The sequence below is a fragment of the Manis javanica genome, chromosome 3 (genome assembly GCF_040802235.1).
Source record: "Manis javanica isolate MJ-LG chromosome 3, MJ_LKY, whole genome shotgun sequence".
NCBI classification, from domain to species: Eukaryota; Metazoa; Chordata; class Mammalia; order Pholidota; family Manidae; genus Manis; species Manis javanica.
The window spans coordinates 32,296,870-32,317,587 of record NC_133158.1 but is presented as its reverse complement, the minus strand read 5'-3'; the positions used below and the strand labels follow the sequence as shown (position 1 = coordinate 32,317,587).

The following is a 20,718-nucleotide window of genomic DNA, read 5'->3' as shown; positions in this document are numbered from 1 at the left end:
AAGGGAGAAAAATATAAGAAGAAAACAGGTGTAAATCTTTGTAAATTTCAATTAGGCAATAGTTTCCTAAAATATACCAATGTCACAGGCAATATAAAAGAAAGAAATTAACTGGACTTAATCAAAATTTAAAACTTTTGTGCTTCAAAAAAACACTATCAAAAGTGGAAAAAAAATTGAAAAGATAACCCATTGAACAGGAGAAAATATTTGCAAATCTTATCTCTGATAAAGTACTTATACCTAGAACATATTAAGAACTCTTATAACCCAACAAGAAAAAGACTCAATTAACCCAATTAAAAAATGGGAAAGGATTTGCATTGACATTTCTCCAAGATATGTGAATAGTCAATAAGCACACAAAAAAGATGCTCCGCATCATTAATCAATAGGGAAACACACATCAAGATCAGTGATACACCACTTCACACACACTAAGACTGTTATAATAATTTTTTTAAAAAGGACAGTAACAAATGTCTTGTTATTGGATGTGGAGAAAGTGGAAGTCAAACCGTCATACATTCCTGGTAGGAATGTAAATTGTGTAGCTGCTTTGATAAACAGTTTGGCAGCTCCTCAAAACGTTAAATATAGAATTATCATATGACCCAGCAATTACACTCCTCGGAATATACCCAAGAGACATGAAAACATGTTCACATAATAACTTGTACACAAATGTTCATAGCAGCATTATTCATAATAGCACAGAAATGGAAACAATCTAAATGTCCAACTGAAAAATGGATAAAATTAATAAAATGTGGTACATCCACACAATGGAATATTGTATGGAATAAAGAAATAAAACTCTATAAAAAAGAACTAAGTACTAATACATGCTGCCATATGGATAAACCTTGAAAACATGATGCTAAATGAAAGAAGGTGGACACAGAAGACAAAAAGGCCATAAACTGTATATTTCCATTTATATGAAAAGTCTGGATTGGCAAATCCATAGAGACAAAAAGCAACCTAAGTGGCTCCCTGGGGCTGAGGAAAGGAGGCATGGGGAATGATACTAATGGACATAGGGTTTCTAAAGTGAAGAATATGTTCTAAAAATCAGTAGTGATAGATACACAACATTTTAAATATACTAAAACCAATTAACTGTACACTTTAAAGGTAAATTTTATGGTATGCAAATCATATCTCAATTTTTTTTAAAGCCCCAACTATGTATCATATCAGTTTCTTGCTCCCTACTCCAGCTCACACCTCGAAATTACCTGAACTCACTATTGGCCAGAGCATAATGGGTTTTATTCCCAAAGTGAGAAAAATACCAGAATTGCTTGTAAATCTTTCTCCATATACTTTATAAAGGTTACTCTTCTGATTAAGTGTTGGTTCTCCAAAACCTCTTTTCTGACTTTGATGCCTGAAGTCCTCCCTCTTAACTTTTCCATGTGGCTACAAAACTGCTATGACTCTAAAGCAGTCAGTCTGCTTTCAGAGTCATGAACTGGGTAAAACATGGATTTTGAATGCAAAGATTCAAATCTTCACTATTCTGTAGTTGTACTGAACTTTAGGGAAGTTACTTAACCATCTGCTTATAAGTAAAATTGCAATAACACCTCTTTGAAAGTGTAAGGATTCACACAATAGGTCACTGGGAAGACAGTACAGCATGGAGAACACAAGTAATGACTCTACAGCATCTTACTACGCTGACAAACAGTGACTGCAATGGGTGGGGAGGGGGTAAGGACTTGATAATATGGGTGAATGTTGAAAACATAATATTATTCACATGAAACCTTCATAAGATTGTGTATCAATGATACTTTAACTAAAAAAAAAAAAGAAAGTGTAAGGATTCAATGAGATAATAAAAGTCAAGTCCCTGGTATAGTAACTTTTTAATCAATGTCAGTTTACTCCCAGAAATAACAAGTTTTGGGGAGGATGTGCAGAAAAGGGAACCCTACTAAACTGTTGATGGGAATGGAACTTGGTAAAGCCACTATGGAAAGCAGTATGGAGGTTCCTCAAAAAAACTAAAAGTAGAAATACCATATAACCCAATAATTTCATTTCTTGGAATTTACCTGAAGAAAACAAAATCTCTGATTTGAAAAGATATATGCAGCCCTATGTTTACTGCTGCATTATTTACAATAGCCAAGATATGGAAGCAACCAAAATGTCTGTCAATAGATGAATATGGATATAGAGGAATAAAGAAGATGTGCTATGTATATAAATGGAATATTATTCAGCCATAAAAAAGAAAGAAATCCTGATATTTGCAATAACATGGATGGACCTAGAGGATAGTATGCTCAGTGAAATAAGCTAGGCAGAGAAAGACAAATAACATATGATTTCACTGATATGTGTAACCTAAAAACAAAACAAAACAAAATGAACAAAACAACAATAGACTCAATAGACACTGAGAAGTGATTGGTGGTTACCATGTGGTTATCATGGGGTGGGTAAGTGGAATAGGCAAAGGGGATAAGGAGGCACAAAATCTCAATCATAATATAATTAATCACAGGGATGAAAGTACAGCATAGAGAACACAGTCAATAATTCTGTAACATCTTTCTATGTTGACAGTAACTACACTAATTGGGGTGAGCTTTTAATAATGCATATATAACTGCTGAGTCATTATGCTGTATACTTGAAACCAATATAATATCGTATATCAACTATACTCCAATAAAAAAAATTTTTTTAAAGGATACCTCAATTTTTTAAAAAGTCAGTTCATTCCTTCTCACTGTTGTGTAAAATGGATGAAGCTGACATTGGACTCAACGGGGCAGATACTGTGTCCCAATCATCCAAGATAGGACTCATGGGATCTAGGGACATCTCAAGGGCACAAATGATAAAAAGGGGCAAATGGGTGAGACATCTTCATACATGTTTAATTGGAAACCTGATTCCCAACCTAATGTAATTCACAGGCTCATTAACATCAGGCTCTAAGCCTCTCTAGGCAGAGAGATGGGTGTTTGACAGAGAATGAGAAAGCATGTTGATCCAATTACCACAAATGGAATGCATTACAAATAAACATATTTTTCCAGACAGAAAGAGGAGATCTGTTGCGGAGAAGAGCTGGGAAGCCTGAGCCACAAGACTGACTCTAATTTATCACACAGGAGGTAAAATTATGATCTTGCCTCTTCCACCTCTTGATGGGTTCAAATGGTAGGGACACCACTGTGTATATTATAGTGTAGGGACTTGCTGCCATCAGCAGAGATCCCCTCTCCCCTAAAATTCCCTACCCTTTTGTTTTACACAAGCATTACACATATATCCCATAATCTAAGCCAATTAAGAAGAAATTAGTGTAGACCCCAGGTCTAGGCTATCTCTAATCAATATTACTTCTGAGCGTGTGAGCTTCACTATTGCCATAAGTACCATCCAAACACTGCTGTGTGGATCAGGGGTCCTGAGTCCAGAGGAGCCCAAAATTCATTAAACAGTGCTAATTCAAATGATACTTACAATTCTCATTAGTTCTCATCACTGTGCCATTCAAGTCCCTTTACAAAGCAGGTAAAGGGACTCTTTCTCCCCTTTTTCATCATACATAATATCTACACCAAGAACACAGTATCTTCAAATTAGCAATGTCTTTCCATGCCTTTCTCCCTCATTCCTCTATCTGAAATACCTTATTCCCCCCAATCTCCTAATCTACTTAGTGAACTTCTACTCCTCCTTTAAGTCTAGCTCAGATGCCTTGTCTTCAGTTACTTGCTCCCCAACTTCTTAGCCTGGGTAAAATTAATTATACCCACTCCATTCCCCCATGGTGGCTCAGAGCATAGCATAGAGGTTTTGTGTATATAAAGGAAATGTTAAGGGTGAACATTTTGCTCATTTCAGTTTTGCCATTTTTAAGCTTTCACAAAATTTTCACAACATGATACTTTCACTTAGTAGGGATTGTCTAGTCTAGTGGATTTCAAGCATATATTTGTCATATAATCCTTTGCTTTAACTAAAATCTCAAGAGAAAATTCAATACATATACCACAAATATACCCAGAGTTGCTCTGGTGGCAATAATATACAGAGGGTCCAAAGTATTTCCTGCTTGGGTCTCCCCACAGCCAGCCATGAGGACGGGCCATGGAACCACTAAACCCAATCCAACCCCTCTTTTTATAAATTAGAAAACCTGGGTGAAGAGAAGGGAAGTGTAGTATTTCAGAGCATACAACAATTTGGTATTATGGCCAGGACATAGGTTTCCTGCCTTCTAGATAGCACTATTACATGTCATTCCTGCCTTCCAGCTCTTGGGGGGAAAAGGTTACCTGAAGAAACTGGTGAGAGAGAGAAATAAGAGCCTTAAAAAAATCTATGAGAGCTTCTTCCATCAGCCTGCCAGATGGAGCAGAGGATGTCCCAGTATAATATCTACTTTGAGACAGTCTTAATGACCAGCTGCTAAGAGATTCAGTGGGGAGGGAGAGGGGGTAAAAGGTAGGGGAAGGTGCCTGGTTGAGTGGCTGCTGCGTGTTGCAGGGCCAGCTAAGCACTAAGACTCAGCAGGGGCCACCTATATAATGGGCTTTCCTGGTCATCAAGAAGAGCCCTTTATACACACACACACATGGGACAAACAAACACACAAAACAAAAAAACACACTTCAATGACAAACTACACCTTCTATGTGATGTAACTGGTTAGGATTGGATTCTTTATGGCAATTATAAGCTGCCTGATACCTGTGAGTCTCAGTTTCCTGGCTTGTAAATTCAACACAATAACACTGATCTCACAATGTACATGAGAATTAACTTGATTAAACAAGACAATGCAAACATAAGCACCTAGGCAATACAAGGTACATAACAAGCATTCAATAACCAGCATCCCTTTCTTCCTCTGTTAGGTATGGCCCTCTCTGTTCAAGTTTAAGCGCCTTTGATATTTAAAATCCTGCAATACTGAGTATTATTGTATAACTCATTGTAGACTGAACGTTTGTGTGCCCCTCCCAAAATCTGTATGTTGAAGCCCTAATCTCAGATGTGGTGATATTCAGAGGCAGGGTCTTTGGGAGGTAATTACATTTAGATGCAGTCATACGGGTGAAGCCCTCAGGATGGGATTGGTGCCCTTAAATGGGGTTGAAGAAACCAAAGCTCTTTCTCTCTACCATGTGAGGATACAGCAGAAAGGCAGCATCTACAAGCCAACAAGAGGACTTTCACCAGAACTTGATCATGCTGGCACCCTGACCTTACACTTCAAGCCTCCAGAACTGTGAGAAATAAAATTGTTGTTGAAGCCACCCAGCCTATGATAGTTGTTAAAGCAGCCTTAATGGACTAAGAGACAAGCATTGGTGAAGAGCATCAATACACTGCTAATGGGAGTGTAAACTGGTAAACTCAGTTTACACTCTATAAAACTGTTTGGTAGTACCTAATAAACTGAACATACATACGCCTTCATGCAGAAAATTCCACTCCTGGGTGGGAAACGAGAGCTTATTCACCAAAAGGCATGTCTAAGAATTGTTCAGAGCAGCATTATTCATAACAGCCCCAAACTGGGAACAACTTGAAAGATCTCTCAACAGCAGAATGAGTATATAAATTGTGATAAGCTCAGATGACAGAGTACAAATGAGCAATGAAAAAGAACGAACTAATTCTCCAGACAAGAAAAATGAAAATACTGTCAGGCAAAAGAAGCCAGGCACAGAAGAATTTATACTCCATGAGTCTACTTATATAAAGGTCAAAACAAGGCAAAATTAATATATGGTGAAGGAAGTCAAAACAGTAGTTACACGTTGAGGGAGAAGTAATGACTGAAAGGGGTATTACAGAAGCTTGGCAGGTGCTGGCTATGTTGTACATCTTGACTTGTGTGATACTTTATATTTTGTAAAATCTCATTGAACTATACAGTTATTATTTGTGCATTTTTATACTGCAATGTTTTTTAAGTTTATGGAGATAACAGATTTAAGGTCGTAAGGTCCCAGACCTACTTTAGCCTAGTTTCCTTATATCCACTCCTTCTCCAGCCAGGGTCCTATTATTATAAGCCTCTAGTATCTCATATATGAACACCAAAACATGCTCCTACATTGGTTTCAAGGCCTGCATAAGTACTTCCTCCTCCCCATTTTCTACACTGTCTCTGGATAAACCTTCATAAGGTATACCTGATTGAGTCACTAACCTGCTCCAAAACCTTCAATATTCCCCAATGATTAAAAGATAAAGTAAAAACCTCTGAGGTTGGCATTCAAGGTTCTCCTTATCAGATTCCAATCCACTATTCCAGGATCAGCTCATGATGCCTCCTTATCCTAACCCACTGCTTCAGTCAATCACTTACTTGCCTGTGATGTGGCTCACACTTTGCCATGCCCCTGTTGTTCTATCTTCCTCTTTTTGCTATACTTCATTGTACTCTAGGAAAAGGACTTGGACAGAAAGAAACTAATCATTCGCTAAAGTGATAAAAAGCTTAACAAGGTGTATTCACTCTCAAAGCTATCCAGCATCCCCCACCCTTCCTCACTATTTCCTTGGGGGGAAAATAATACTTTAGAAACTTCAATTTCATCTTCAAATGATAAAGACTGGCTGCAAAATATGAAGAATAAATCTAGCTTCTGGCAAAAAATTAAAGTAGCTTTATCCTTCTATTCCTTGGTTTCCTACATGACAGTGATGATAGCAATGGTTGTTTTTCACACAGCACTTCAGATTTTACGAAGCACTTTCATAACCTACTTTATTTCAATCAAGTCTCACAATAGCCCAAGAAAGTAGGCATTCTTATCCACATTTACACATAAGAATACCAAGGCGTAGGTGATCACCATGATTACTTTCCAGTTCTTATATTACTGGAACTCTCTGCAAGAGATGAGGTTTATTTCTTACAACTTCTTACTACTCTACTTAGCGTCTCTCTTATCCCATCTCCACTCCTCTGCCACCAGGCATCTATTCTATATTCCATCCCTACAGAGTGTTGCTCTCATGTTGTGATTATAATCTCTAGTATGTTGTCTGTGACCACCATACTCATTGCCTATAGGTACTAAGGTACTAACACATTCCTAGATGCCTCCAAGTATAGAAAGTCTTCAAGATCCAAAGAATTAATTTTACATGGTAAAATTTTAGGCAATATAAGATACGAGAATGATATTTAGAGAAGACTATCTGGTGCCCCCAAAACATTATTTTTCTTCAACTATTTTTTGAGGCCTACTATTTGCCAGACTATTAAATGCTGAGGCAAAAAATAAAACATGGCTCTTGCTCTGAAAAAACTCATAGCCTAGTGTAGACCCCAGAGGTGTCAGTCCTACACACAGTACTGATAGTAGCCCAAAGAATCTCATTCTTAACTCCACAATCACAGAAGTTTTCTTGCCAAGTTAGAGCCAACCCCCAAGAAGACATTCTAGCCATTGTCCTCGGCTCCTCTCACTAACAATGAATGTGCCATTCAAAATCAAACCACCAAGTAATTTATGTGAATCAACACACAAACTGCTGAAGGACCAGAGCAGTCATTTCATATAACATCTTTATAAACAAACATTAGAGGAAACATTTCAACCTTACCCGTACTCATAGAAATATATGTTAAAGAAGTCAAACACTGCTTTTATACCTATTATATTAATACTCAAAAAGATAACACTGTGTGTGGAAAGGGAGGTGCAAAATGGTTGATGGGCTGCAAACTGGGGAAAAAAACTACATATATCATCATAATCTTTGATCAAGTAGAGTTTTCCTGAAAATTGAGAATGTCTATGGTCTTACTATATAATAATGGTGAAAAACTGGAAGTCAACACAGTTGTCTAATAGAAATATAATTGAATAAATCATGGCACAATAGCTATGAAGGAATATGTAATTACTAAGACTAGAAAAAACAAAATGTGAAATTACAGCTAGATAACAATCACAATTATGTATAAATATATTTGCATAGGAACAAATACTGGAAGAGAATATGAAAAATGTGAAAGCAGCTGCTCTATTGCTATGGTGAAATTATGAGAGAAGCTCAGTGCTCAATATTATAAATATTCTATTTAAGACTTCAATCAATTTAATAATTGTTGATAAAACAACAAATCACACTTTACTACATTTGTTTAATTGACTATCTTCCCAAGTAAACTATAAGCTCTGTGAAGACAGGACAATGTCTTTTGTGCTTGGCATTATAGCACCTGCTCCTATAGAATAATTCATGAAAGAATAAATGAAATACATGGGAATCCTCAAAATAAATATCCCCAAGGGGACAGAAAGTGGACCATTAAAAACAAACAAAAGGCTGATCTCTATGTGCCCATTTTTAAGCTCTAACTATGGGGAAAAACTAAATCAACCCCACTGAAAAATCTCTGGAAAGTCTTTCTTCCGTCAAGGCTACTACAAAGATTTTTGCTCCTAAAGGGTCTGGAGAAAGGAAAAGGGCCCCAGGATGTGGGCACAGCAGCGGGGTACTCCCAGGGTGTTCAGGAACACATGGAATCAGAAGGAACAGGTGATTCATATCCTTTCCCTAATCCAAAACTCATTGCCCTTTGACTCCTGGAACCTTCCATATAGCTACAGCTGGAATTAGAGGTCAGGATAGTGAGAAGGATTGGCTATGTAAAAAAATAAAAATAAAAAGAGAGCAGAAAAAGTTAGATCAGCGAACAGTCAGTCTTTTTAGTAGGAACTTAAGTCTGGTGACCACCCTGAGCTCTGGCTAAGAAATAAATTTCCAGGTTCAAAGGAAATAAGAAACTTTAAAAGAATTGAGCTCTGGAGTGAAAACCCCCTTTCTTGACAACTTAAGTTAGACTGAAATATGCTAGAGACACCAGAAGAACTCTTAAGTCATAAAAGTATTATAAGCATTATCAAAAACACATAGGAAAAGGAGACAATCTTTTAAGTTGTTTTTCAACCAACCTAAGCAGCAACTGTCAGAGACCATACAGACTCTTTGCAGCTTAAGCAATTTTTTATCCATCCTTTGTGCTTTTAGGCAGAAGCATCATAATTAACTAATGTAGAGCTCAGAAAGGAGTTTAGCTGCATGAAGAAAAGGGGTACTGAGGAGAAAAGAGTGTAGAGAAAGAAGAATCTAGATTTCAGATGTAGCTCTACTTATTTCATATTGTAACTTTTGCAAATCACAATCTCTCTGAGCCTTAGTTTCCTAATCAAAATAGCAAATTATACCAACTTACCTCACAAAGTTAAGATGACAGTTAAATGAGAGGATATGCAAGCCAAAGTATACAGATTATAAAGTATTATGTGGATGATTAAATGAGACAATGCATGTGACAGTGCTCAAAGTATATTCTACAAAAGTCATCTCAAAAACATCCCAAAAGACTTTCAAAACACTAGTGATCAGTTTTCTAAGCTATGTGCAACAAACTATTCCAAGCAAAATGAAGGAATGTTCATCTACATTTGTACTATTTTTCAAAATTATTTTTAGTGTCATGGAAACCTGTCTACAAATGATTTTACTTGACTTACAGGCTCTTATAAATACTCATATGGTAAGCTACTGTCTTAAAGCTGGTATGGAAATCTGCTTGTCATGGTCGAACATTTATTGAAAATCTCCCATGTCCTAGACACAATGTTAGGTATTTTCAGAGTTTATTTCAACTGATTCTCATAAGAACCCTCTGAGATATATTTTATCTCCTCTGTATCCAGGAAGAAACTGAAGTTCAGAGAGAACAAAAAATTGCCCAAGGTCAAATATGTGTCTTGTCCCTGATGAAAAGAAACACTAAGATGTTTATTGTATTGGCAAGGAGAAGTCTGGAACCTTGTTATCTAGGGATTACAAAACCCAGGGGTTAAGACCATGGACTGGCGTTAGAATGGACTACCTGGGTTCAAATCATGGATTCACCATGAGCTTGAGTTTCCTCATTTGTAAAATTAGGTTAATAATAGTAACCTATTTCATAACTTCGTAAATGAGTTAATGCATCTACTTAGAATTGTACTTGCCTATCATGTAGTACATTAGGCATTATCATTTCTCCTACCATGCTTATTCAAACGTCTCTTTTCCCTGCCCTGAAATCTTTATGTTAACTACTCTAAATCTCCTCTATACACATCTTACTCATTACTGTTATGCTTTTGCTCTTTTTCTTCCTTTTAACTAAAATGCCTCTTTCCTTCCTTATTAATCTAAATCCCACTCAGCCTCCAAAGCCTAGCTCAGATCTACACCTTTTGTGAAATATTTTCTGACTTTGCCAGTCCACAGTGATTTCTTCCTTCTCTAAACAACTCTTTTAGTGTCAAACAACCTAACCTTAAAAAATCACTTGATTTCTAGAAAATCTCTAGACAGATGAGTTAGTCCAAATCCTTAATTTTTGAAACAGAAATTGAAGGTTAAAAAGTTAAATTGCCCATGATGACACAGAAAGTTAGTTGACAGAGTAGACTTGATTCCAGATATTTTAAATGTTTGCAATGCTCTTTCCACTACACATTCCTAATTTTCTCTTCGTTAAGACTCTATACAAGTTCTCAAAACTGAAATCATATATTCCATAATTATCTTATTCCAAATACTTAACTGGTTTTGTACCTTTCATGGCAACTAACACACTGGAGTTAGTACCTGTTTGCTCACTGATCGATCTTTCACTGATGCCTTTTTGTCCAACAGCTAAAATGTTAGTAAACATAGAACTCTATACAACCTAAATTCTCACCATCAGCTATTCATCAGGGGGTGATAGGGTCTGAAGAGGGAAATATATCCATATGTATCCCTACAGTCATATCACAGGATCCAACCAATAGAGGACTCACTCCATATCACTGACACCTGTAAGTGTAAGAAAACACTGCCTTCAGCTGTATTTTTATTATTAATATTAGAATATTAGAATGTGTAGGACATTCTAACCTAGTAATAATAATTAATGTTTTATAGCACTTTATAGTTTATATTACAGTTTATAAAAATATTTTTATATATACCACTTCTTATTGAATAAGTCACTTTGGTTAATGTGGCTGGTGTTTATATTTATAGGGAGCTGAAGAGTTGCTTTTGTTGGTCATTCACATTTCAATCATTTTTTTCATAAGTCTTTGGTTCAACAAAAAACTATTAAAAACCTCTTTCGTCATACCAAATAATGGGCATACCAAAATTAAAGTTACAGTTGTCCTCAAGTGGATCCCAGCATTGAAGGTAGGAAGATGGGAAGAGAGACAAATAAAACTTATCATAATACAATAATTTATGAGATAAGCAAGTGTTTTATGGTTTCTAATATGAATTTTTAAAATGTAAGGAAGGAATAAGTCTAGTCCTGACTCTAGAATAGTCAACAATTGAATTGATTCTTGAAGATTATCCAGAATTGTCCAGGCAAAGAGACAGGAAAAGAAAAGCCTTTCAGGTAGTAGGAAGAGTAAAAATGAAGATATAGGGGCATGGCACATTCAGTTCAATTAAGTAGCTTGTCATGACTTCATCAAAGTGGGTAAAAAGGTAGAACTGAAGAAGTAAGCGGTCAGATCATGAAGCGCTCAATGTGAACTTTCTTTCAATGTTTCTTAGTCACAATGCAGTCAGTTCTCCCAAACTATCCTCTGAATAGCCCAAAGGAATTTTTTCACTAAAGGGAAAGAAACAAGCAAGCTTGGGTGGCCCAAGATTGGAGTTTCACATGGAGGGAAAGGTTCTGTGGATATGGTAAGATAACAGGTTTAACTTCAGAAAAATGGGCTCCCTGAGTGCCTAGTGTCAATATATAGTTTAAGGAAGAGTAACCTGGTCCTCAACTTCATTCCATTTGCCTTTGCTCTGCTCAGAGCTGCCATGAGCCAGGTAATACTCTCCAGCATTATGGGCTACTATGGCTCTCATTCAGAGCTAAATCTCTAAAGATTTATGATTTGGAATGGTTGAAAATTAGTAATAAAGTTAATTTGTAGTTCAAAGAGCATTAAGAGTGAAAATATTCTAAAGCTTGTTTGTGTAGTGAATAAGGACAATTTTCAACATCATAACATATACCTCTAATCCTAGAATAATTCACTTTTACAATTGTTCCCTTCTACCCCTTCCCTCATTCTCTGAATCTCTTTCTCCTCAACTCAATTTGGCAAAGATTTACTGAAATCAGACGATGTGTCAAACATGCTGCTGGGTACTAAGGAGACAAAATGAATAAAACACTAAGCCTGACCACAAAGAACTCACTATCACATAAGCATCGTGCTGGGTCCAGTGATAAAGATATCCACAGAATTGAAAGAGGGCATCACAAAAGTTTAGGATTTAGAGAGTAGTGAGCAATTAATCTGAGAAGATACATTAAAGCATGGTTATGAATAAGTTTAATGAGTAACCATATGTTATGTAAGAATGTTGAGAAGGAAATTAACTAAGATCTGTGAATGTTTTTGTTTTGTTTTATACTCTGAAAGTGATGTGAAAGATGGATGAGATAGGGGAAAAGAATACAGGCATCACCTTTTAAAGCCATTCTATATCTCTCTCTTCCTTCATATCTTGAACCACTCTTCCTTAATTAGTCACAAGTGAGACTGAAGTACAGCTATTTTAGAATTCATTTCATTTATTAAATAAAGATTAACATGGTCCTATCCCCAACTGTTAAATATAGCTAAATCAAATGGGTAATTTTTCTATCTTATTTTTAAGAAGCAAAATTACATTGCCTCTTAATAACAAAGAAAGCCTTTAATAATTTTGTCTTTGAGCCAGTAGCCCTCAATCTAAAATATATATATATATATATATATATATATCCCATTCTCTCTCTCTCTCTCTCTCTATATATATATATATATATATATGTCCCATTCTTGAAGTGTGTAAAATAGACAATCACCTGCACAATAAAATTTGGGGAAACAAAAAAAGGGGACACTTTTGTAAGTATATTCTCTCTTATTCTTAGGTATGCTGCATGAGCGTCCTGAGAGCTCAGGGATCAGTGGTATTTGCTCTTTATTCTCTCCATGTGTCACTGCCCTATGCTAGGCTATTTCCCCTTGCTGCACTGAAACAGTGCCTGCAGAACAGAAAAGGCTTCAATATCATCCTCTCAACTGCAACCATGTGAAAAGCTAGAACAGATGACAATGCCATTCAATGAGAATGCAAAAGGTTTCACTCACAAAATTTAGAGGGGATACATTGTGTGAGTGCCATTAAACACAAAAAACAGGATGCAACTCTCCATCCTGAGGCCACTGTGTTCAACCATGCCATGACCTCATTCTGTGCAATAGATATGATCCTAAAAAGCTGTGTGTATATAACATTTTTGTAAACCAAGTAATTTCAAAAGCAGTGGAGCACTTATTATTTAAATGCATCACGTGTTAAATCCTTTTGCAAAAGAAACAACCTATTTTATAAGAATAATCAAATTTATCTTTCTTTTTTAGGATCTATCAATCTGAGCTCAGATTTTGACACTTCAGCTTAATAGTATTTAATATTGGGAAAATGACTACTTTAATGAATCTGTTTCTTCATCTATGAAATGGGTATTTTATCTACTGCTCAGGATCATTGTGAAGACAAAATGAAACAATGGAGATGCATGTATTGTGTAAACTGTACAGCACAGTATACATGCAGGCATCAGATATAAATGTTATTAGCTAACACTTCAACAAATGTACACAAAAATTCTAAGATCAAGGAAGAATTCAACTACAACTCTCCAATGACTGAGGAAGAAACACATATAGCAGGCATTACAGGATTAGCCTCTTTTCTAAAGGTACCACATGGAAGCAACACTGTAAGAAAGAAGTACTGAATGCAGAGTACCTAAGAAGAGCTTTCACCCAAGGACACTTTTAGTCATTTATGGACCTATGCCTCCTCTTTCAAAGACTTGTAAGCATTACCACATAGAATAAATTAGAGAGCTAAAGTTTTTTGAAAGAAAATGGCACAAAAACTGTAACATGGAAATAATGTAGTGCTGCAAAGGACTTTAGAGAATGTCTGTTTCAATCCTTTCATTTGACAGACTTTTAGAAAATCAAAATCCAAAGAGACAAAGTGGTTTACCTAACAATACAATGGTGGCACATTTTTAATGGTACAAACATTTCTAACCACACCATCTTCATTCCCCAGGACATCCCACCTCTGTTCTCACAGCAGCCTATGCATACTAATTACCATACTACATTAAACTCTTATTTAAGTGTCTGTCCTGTCCCCTATGGGACTGGAAGATCTCAGTAGACAAGGCCTATGCCCAATTTATCCTTCCATCCCCAGTACCTGGCATGTGTTAGATGCTCAACTGCATTAAACATGTCACAGTTGAAATTGTTTTGTAGATTTGAGGAGAAGGTATGCAGTTCTGGAAAACTTGCTATTTAGGCCTCCATTACTTTTTGCTTAGGAAGACATTGAAAAGGTTAATTCTACTACAGATCTGAACTTAGGTACAGAAAGACAGCAAGCAGTTGTAGGTAGATACAGATACTAAGGTAAAAATGGATTCCTGAAAGGAAGATCATCATTGTGGCACAACCCTACTAACTTTATTATATGCTAGATTTTGATGACTAGGTCTTTAAGAGTCTCCTTCAACCATTTTACAATGAATTTTGTTGAAACAACAATAATACAAATAAGATAGTGAAATTGGTAGTGTGAATAGTGTGATATGCTCCTGTGGTTCTTTTTTAAGCATTTACTAACAACTCCACAATGAATCTACAGGAAGCAGACAGAAACAATATTTTCCAGGGAAAAAAAGGATTAAATTTGAGGGAATTGAGAAAAAGTGACTTAAGAATAGAAACTTCAGTTGGAATCAGAATATGTGAGTTCTAGTCGTCAATTCTCACACTAATTTATTTGACATTGGGAATAGCATTCCATTTCTCTAGACTAGACGATCATTCTGGTTCCTCCAGGTTTAAATGCTGTAATTGTAAGATCAGAAAGTCACTATCAGTCCTTGAGAGCATAAGAGATGGACAAAGACAAAAGTTAGGAAGACAGAAAGACAGACAGTAAAATAGAGGGTTACTGCGGTACTGCGGTATAGTGAGGATAAAAAGCTTGGTGGAGAGACTGAAGTTCAAGATTCTAGTTTCGGTTCTGCCATTAACTAGTTGACTAACCTTGAACAAGTCAGTTTCCTTCTTCAGATAAAAATTTCCTCCATTGTAAAATACACAGATGATCTTCCAGCTCTAATAACCTAATTCTAAGCTCTAAGCTACTGCTGCTATGAACAAGGAAATTCTATGGAATTAGTATGTTTGTGTTCACAGTTCAGAAACAGAATATACAGATAAAATATTTGGCAGACAGAGCCTCAATCTTCACTCGAGCTTTACCCCCAAATTCCAATTCAAATACTTTTCTAGGGCCACTCATAAGCACTGGCCCAGACCACTGTACTTTGAATTCCTTATTCATAATGAAATACCCAAAGACTGAACAGGAAAGAATGGAAACAGGTGCTGCCTAGATAGTGTTGTTCAATCCAGTCTCTTCTTTGTCTCTCTCTTTTCTACCACTGTACTTACCTTATACTATCCACTGTCTGAACTGAGCCATACCTATCTCTTTTGATTCAAATTCTTCAAGGCTCAGTTCAGATCTCACTCCTTCCATGAAGCTTCCCACTCTACCCTGTATTCCTCTCTCACTCTTAAATTTCTATAATACTACATTGCTGTTGTAGAAATTAAATGATATTGGTAAAGAGCTTAGTACAACATCTGGCATACAACAGTTGCTGAATAAATGATACTAGTTGATGTTACCACCATACCTTTAGCATTAATCACATACTCTTGAGAGCAGCGAATCTTAAATTTAATGTGCGTGTGACTCACCTGCAGATCTTACTCAAATGCAACTTATGGTTCAGTAAGCATGAAAGAGGACCTGATCATTTGTAGTGCATAAAGGTCCTGGTTGATGTCAATGCCGTTGATCCAAGGACCATACTTTGAATACAAGGGTCTATTTTTAGTAAACTTTTAAGAAATATATTTATCTTATCTAATCACCTGGACAGAAAGATCTCAAAAGAAAGACAGATACTATGTCTCATTTTCCTTAGCATACTCTACCCTAAGAAGGTGCTCAATAAACATCTGCGGACTTACCATATCTGCAGTCTCTAGATAATCTAGATGATATCTAAAACACCTGGGTTATACTGATTTTCATATCAAAGACTGAGACATGCCAGGATGAAAAGCTCACTTGGTCACTGGAATTGGAATTGCTGGATTAGAGGCAGATGAGAATCTGAGGGAAAACTTACCTCTTCACCACTGAGAGTATAATACACAGAAAAAGCAACATACAAATGGATGCTCTTCCTTGTTTAAGCTCAAAGATCATTCAAGTGCAGTACCAACTGCACTTTAAGTTTAGGTATGAACCTTAAAAGAAGACATGCATTTTCAGGCAATATATATATTTTAAAGGAATACTAATAATAATTACTAATAAGGTATACAATGAGCTTGATTTCAATTTTTCAGTGAGGCAGATATAGTTTTCAATGATACTTCAGTGTGCAATTAAAGTGAAGATCTCAGGCAACCAGTAAAACACATTTCAAGCAAAAGAAAGAGACAGAAACACCCTCCAATTTTCCCATCAACCTAGTCAGTGGTAAAGTCCCCAAATTCCATTGCCCACAATTACATTGACAGAAATTCAAAGGAAATCTGCTGTGTATTAAGGCTGCTCTGAGAGACTGCCTATTTTAAGCCCTTCTTTTAAATCTCCAATTATTTAAATGCTTGTTAATACCTTATTTTAGCATTCTATAATTCGGATGGGACCAATATTCTTAAATTCTACAGCAAGACTACACTCTGACTTCCCATCCAAGCACCAGGAAAATAATATCAGGCAAATATTACACCTGCTCACTGAATACTATCTAAGTAACTTAATCTGTGAGACAAATTTACTAAAATCAGCCTTCCAAACAAAATGCACCTTTTTAAGTCACTGTGCCTGTCATAAGCAGGCACCTGCTCCTCAACTCATAGAGATCTTTCAATAAAACCACTCATCGATATTTAACCGAGTTATTTTTTAACAAATTTAGACATGTTAGAAGATAATAAATTCTGCAATTCTGAGAAATACAGAAACACAGAATGTTGTCAAGCACTAACTCAAACTGGGTTTATGAGTTTCAATAAATCAGTGTTATTACTTCAGAGAAAATCAGAAAACAGTTGGGAGTCAGCCCATAGGAAAGTGGCTTCTGTTACTTCCATCAGAAGTCTAGTCTCCAAGGCAAGGCAAATTCTCTGGTTCATGCCAGGCAGGCAGTCTTCCTAGAAAATAATACTATCCAAGGAGCATTTCAAATCTCAAGCCACTGAAGCAGTTAGAAATAAACACAGAAGTAGAGCAGCCTTATCAGACTCATACAAATGAGTATATTCCTACCTAATCACACCCAAAACAAACACCTTCAACAGGATAGGAGATCATAACACGCTGCAGGAGGGTCAGATTCCTGCATAAAAAATGAAGCACCAGTATCATTCCCACTTCTCCCCTCCTTTTCCTGGCCTTTTTTCAAGACTCATCTTTTGTGAAGCTTTTTCCAATAATTCTGGTTCTCACTAATCACTTCATTTATCGAATGCCCAAAACACTAGTGTCAACTAATAATTTTAGATTCCTTTTGGTCAAGGGTTCCACGTTGCCTTTTTTGTCTCCTAAATTTGAGTGTGAATTCTCTGGAAGTCCCCTACCCTTCCTAACCCCTAGAGGGAGCTAACTATTAACATTGTTAATAATATAGTAGTGAGGCAATATAACATTACAGAGTGTCAACAGTGGAGTCAAATGGCCCTAAGTTCAAATCTTGGTTCTACCAACTGCCAGCTATATGACTGCAAACCCATAACTTACTTTTCCTAAGTATCCGTTTCATGGTGAGAATTCAATGAGGTATATATTAGAGCATAGTGTTCAGATGCTCATTAAAGATTAGTAAGCATCCCTTCCCACTTAAAAAGCACTTGTTGATTTGAACTGACAGTAATTCTCCTAGGGGGCTACCTGCGGCACCATCACACACTCTCAGACTTTCCCCTTTAAATTCATGTTTGTGTGTCTGTCACTTCTTAATAAAGGTCCCTTCAGATTTGCTGCTCCAATGACCTAAGAAAAAGCCAACTTACACAAGTCACCCAAATGATTATTCAGAATGAACATATTAGGGGCCAGCAAGAGGGCACCCCAGAGCTGTATCTCACTTCATCACACCCACGCCAGCACTCCCTTCCTGCAAGTCTCCCAGTGAGTAAATGATAGAGAGAGGAAAGCCGAGAAGCAGCCAAAAGAAAAAACGGAGATAAACAGCTTTGTGGACCCCCTCTGTACTTCCCTCAGGAGGAAACACTCAGGTCCAGCCTCCAACCTCAACACTTGTGAGAAAGAAAAAAATAAAACCCTTCCTGTATTCCTGAAGAAAAAGCAACACAGAAAAATCCTCACCTCTTCATTTCCTCAAGCTTCAGTCAATTCCACTACCACCACCCACCCCAGCCATTCCCTGGGCCAAGTTCCTGCTACATAAAACAGAAATCTCTTCAAAAGTGATGCTTTAACGGATCTCATTCATGGTTTTATCAACTAGAGGTATCATTTTCCCCCAGCCTTCACCATGCTAAGTTGGAACAGCCCTTAAAAAAAAAAAAGGAAAGAAAAATAACCATTATTTCTTGAAGTTGCCCGTCTACTGCATTAAGGCAGATCTCTTCTTATTTGTGTCCCTTTAATGATTCAGAATATTTTACCTCGGTCATCAGCTTTCCAGCTGGAAAAAGACACCATCATGTCCACCCCACACACAAACACACACATAGCAAAAAAAACACAAACAAACAAACGCACGAATCCCCTCCCTGCTGCATAAAATACAAGAATTTGATTCTTCTGAAACGGCCTTCAGCCATGCTCCACAGGAACAAGCCCGGCTACACCTGGGCTCTCACATCGGGGATGTGACCAACCTTGATGTCAATGCTGTCATCTGGGCGGGTGAAGAGCACCCCCATCACCTCTCCCCACAAAATCCCTATTTCAATTTCAAACTCACTCCTGGCCTCATAATGTAAGACCTTTCTCTTTGCCTTTGAATAGCCCTTCAGCGATCTGGGGTCATTTTCCCCTGAGCTTTCATGTGTCTGGGCTGAAAAATCCGTCCCTTCTGTTGCCCTCCTCAAAAAAAAAAAAAAAACTTTATTTCTTAAGTCTCTTCCCTGTTGCACAGAGTAGTTAGCTCCCTCTTTTACGTGTCTTGGGGGATCTGAGACACGTGAGGACGCGTTTTACCTCAAAGGATTCACCTTTCCAGGCCGACTCTGCCCCCACCCCACACCCCCAACGCAGACTCGCCTCGCACGTCCCCCACCTCCCGGCGGCGGGACCCCGCAGACCCTCCTTTTTATTGGTCGGAAACGTCTCCTCAGCGCCCGGGCCCATCTTCCCGGCGGTCCCGGGAGCCCCGCCGGCACCTACCAGTCGGTGTGCGGCTCGTCGACGACCAGCAGCACCTTGGCCTTCCTGGCGGCGGCGGGCGCGGGCGCGGGCGCGTCCACCAGGCCCGCCGAGGCGGCCGTCTGCTTCACGGCTTGGGACAGCGAACTGAAGAAGCTGCTGCCCACCGACGGCGCCGCGGCCGTGTGCGGGGCGGGTTGCGACGCGGGCGCCGGGGCCGGCGGCGGCCTCCGCTCGGGGCCCGGTGAGGCGGCCGGGGACGCCGAAGAGGCGGAGGCCGCGCCCGCACCGGGGGGCGGCGGCGGCGGCGGCTGCTGGGGCTCGGGCCGCTGCAGGTCGGTCATGTAGCCATTGGGCAGGTTGGCGATGAAGCTGCTGTCCGACAGCCGGCGCCGCAGGAAGTTCATCATCTGGCTTGAGGGGCTGGGGGCGCGCGGGGCGGCGGGGCCGGCCGGCGCTGAGGGCGAAACTGAGGCGGCCGCGGCCGGGAGACTGAGGCGGCTGAGGCCGGGTCCGCGGCGCGCGAGCCCAGCAGACAGCCGCGGCGCACTGGGCCGTGCGAGCCGGGCTGCGCGGGGCTCCGCGCCAGGGAGCGGGCGGGAACGGGGGCGGGGCCATGGCTCGCCCCGCCCCGCGCCGCAGAGCTGGCACCGCCCCCGCTCGCCCCCCGCCTTCGGGGCACCTAGCCGCGCGCCCCTCGCGTCTGGGGGCTTGAGGGCCTCCTGGAGCCTGACTGTGGCTCTGTGGGGAGGGCATGGGAACCAGTCCTGCTCCCTGAGAATAGAGAAAAGGAAGTCGAATGCCCTTAACACCCTTTTGGTTGGGAAGAAAAAAAAAACATCCCAACTGAGATGGAGGTGAAGGAAACTGTTCCCGCTCTCTTCGGAGGGAAGAGAGGCGTCGGCTTCCTTACCCGGAGGTGAGAAAGGACTCATCATCCCCTCTACCCCGCGCGTGCGCGCGCAGACACATGAACACAAACTGTAGTGAGAAAGGAAAGGAAAGAACCAGCTTTTTTCCCAGAGCTGGGAGAAAGGTGCCATCTCCCCAACCCCCAGGTGAGGGAAGAAGGAATGATCCGCTCCCACTACACACACACACACACATACACACACACACACACACACACACACCCTTTGGTAAGACGGAAGAGAACTA

The 20,718-nt window shown here is 39.0% G+C and overlaps 1 protein-coding gene across 1 annotated transcript in view; it reads right to left on the bottom strand.

Annotated features, from left to right (window-relative positions):
* The window catches only part of SYN2 (synapsin II), a 207,670-nt gene extending 187,536 nt beyond the window's left edge, over positions 1-20,134 (bottom strand). Inside the window, exon 1 of the mRNA XM_037000264.2 lies at positions 19,582-20,134. Coding sequence (XP_036856159.1) covers positions 19,582-19,970 — 389 coding nt within the window. The 5' untranslated portion in view covers positions 19,971-20,134. The remainder of the gene's footprint in view (positions 1-19,581) is intronic.
* Positions 20,135-20,718: the final 584 nt, after the last annotated feature.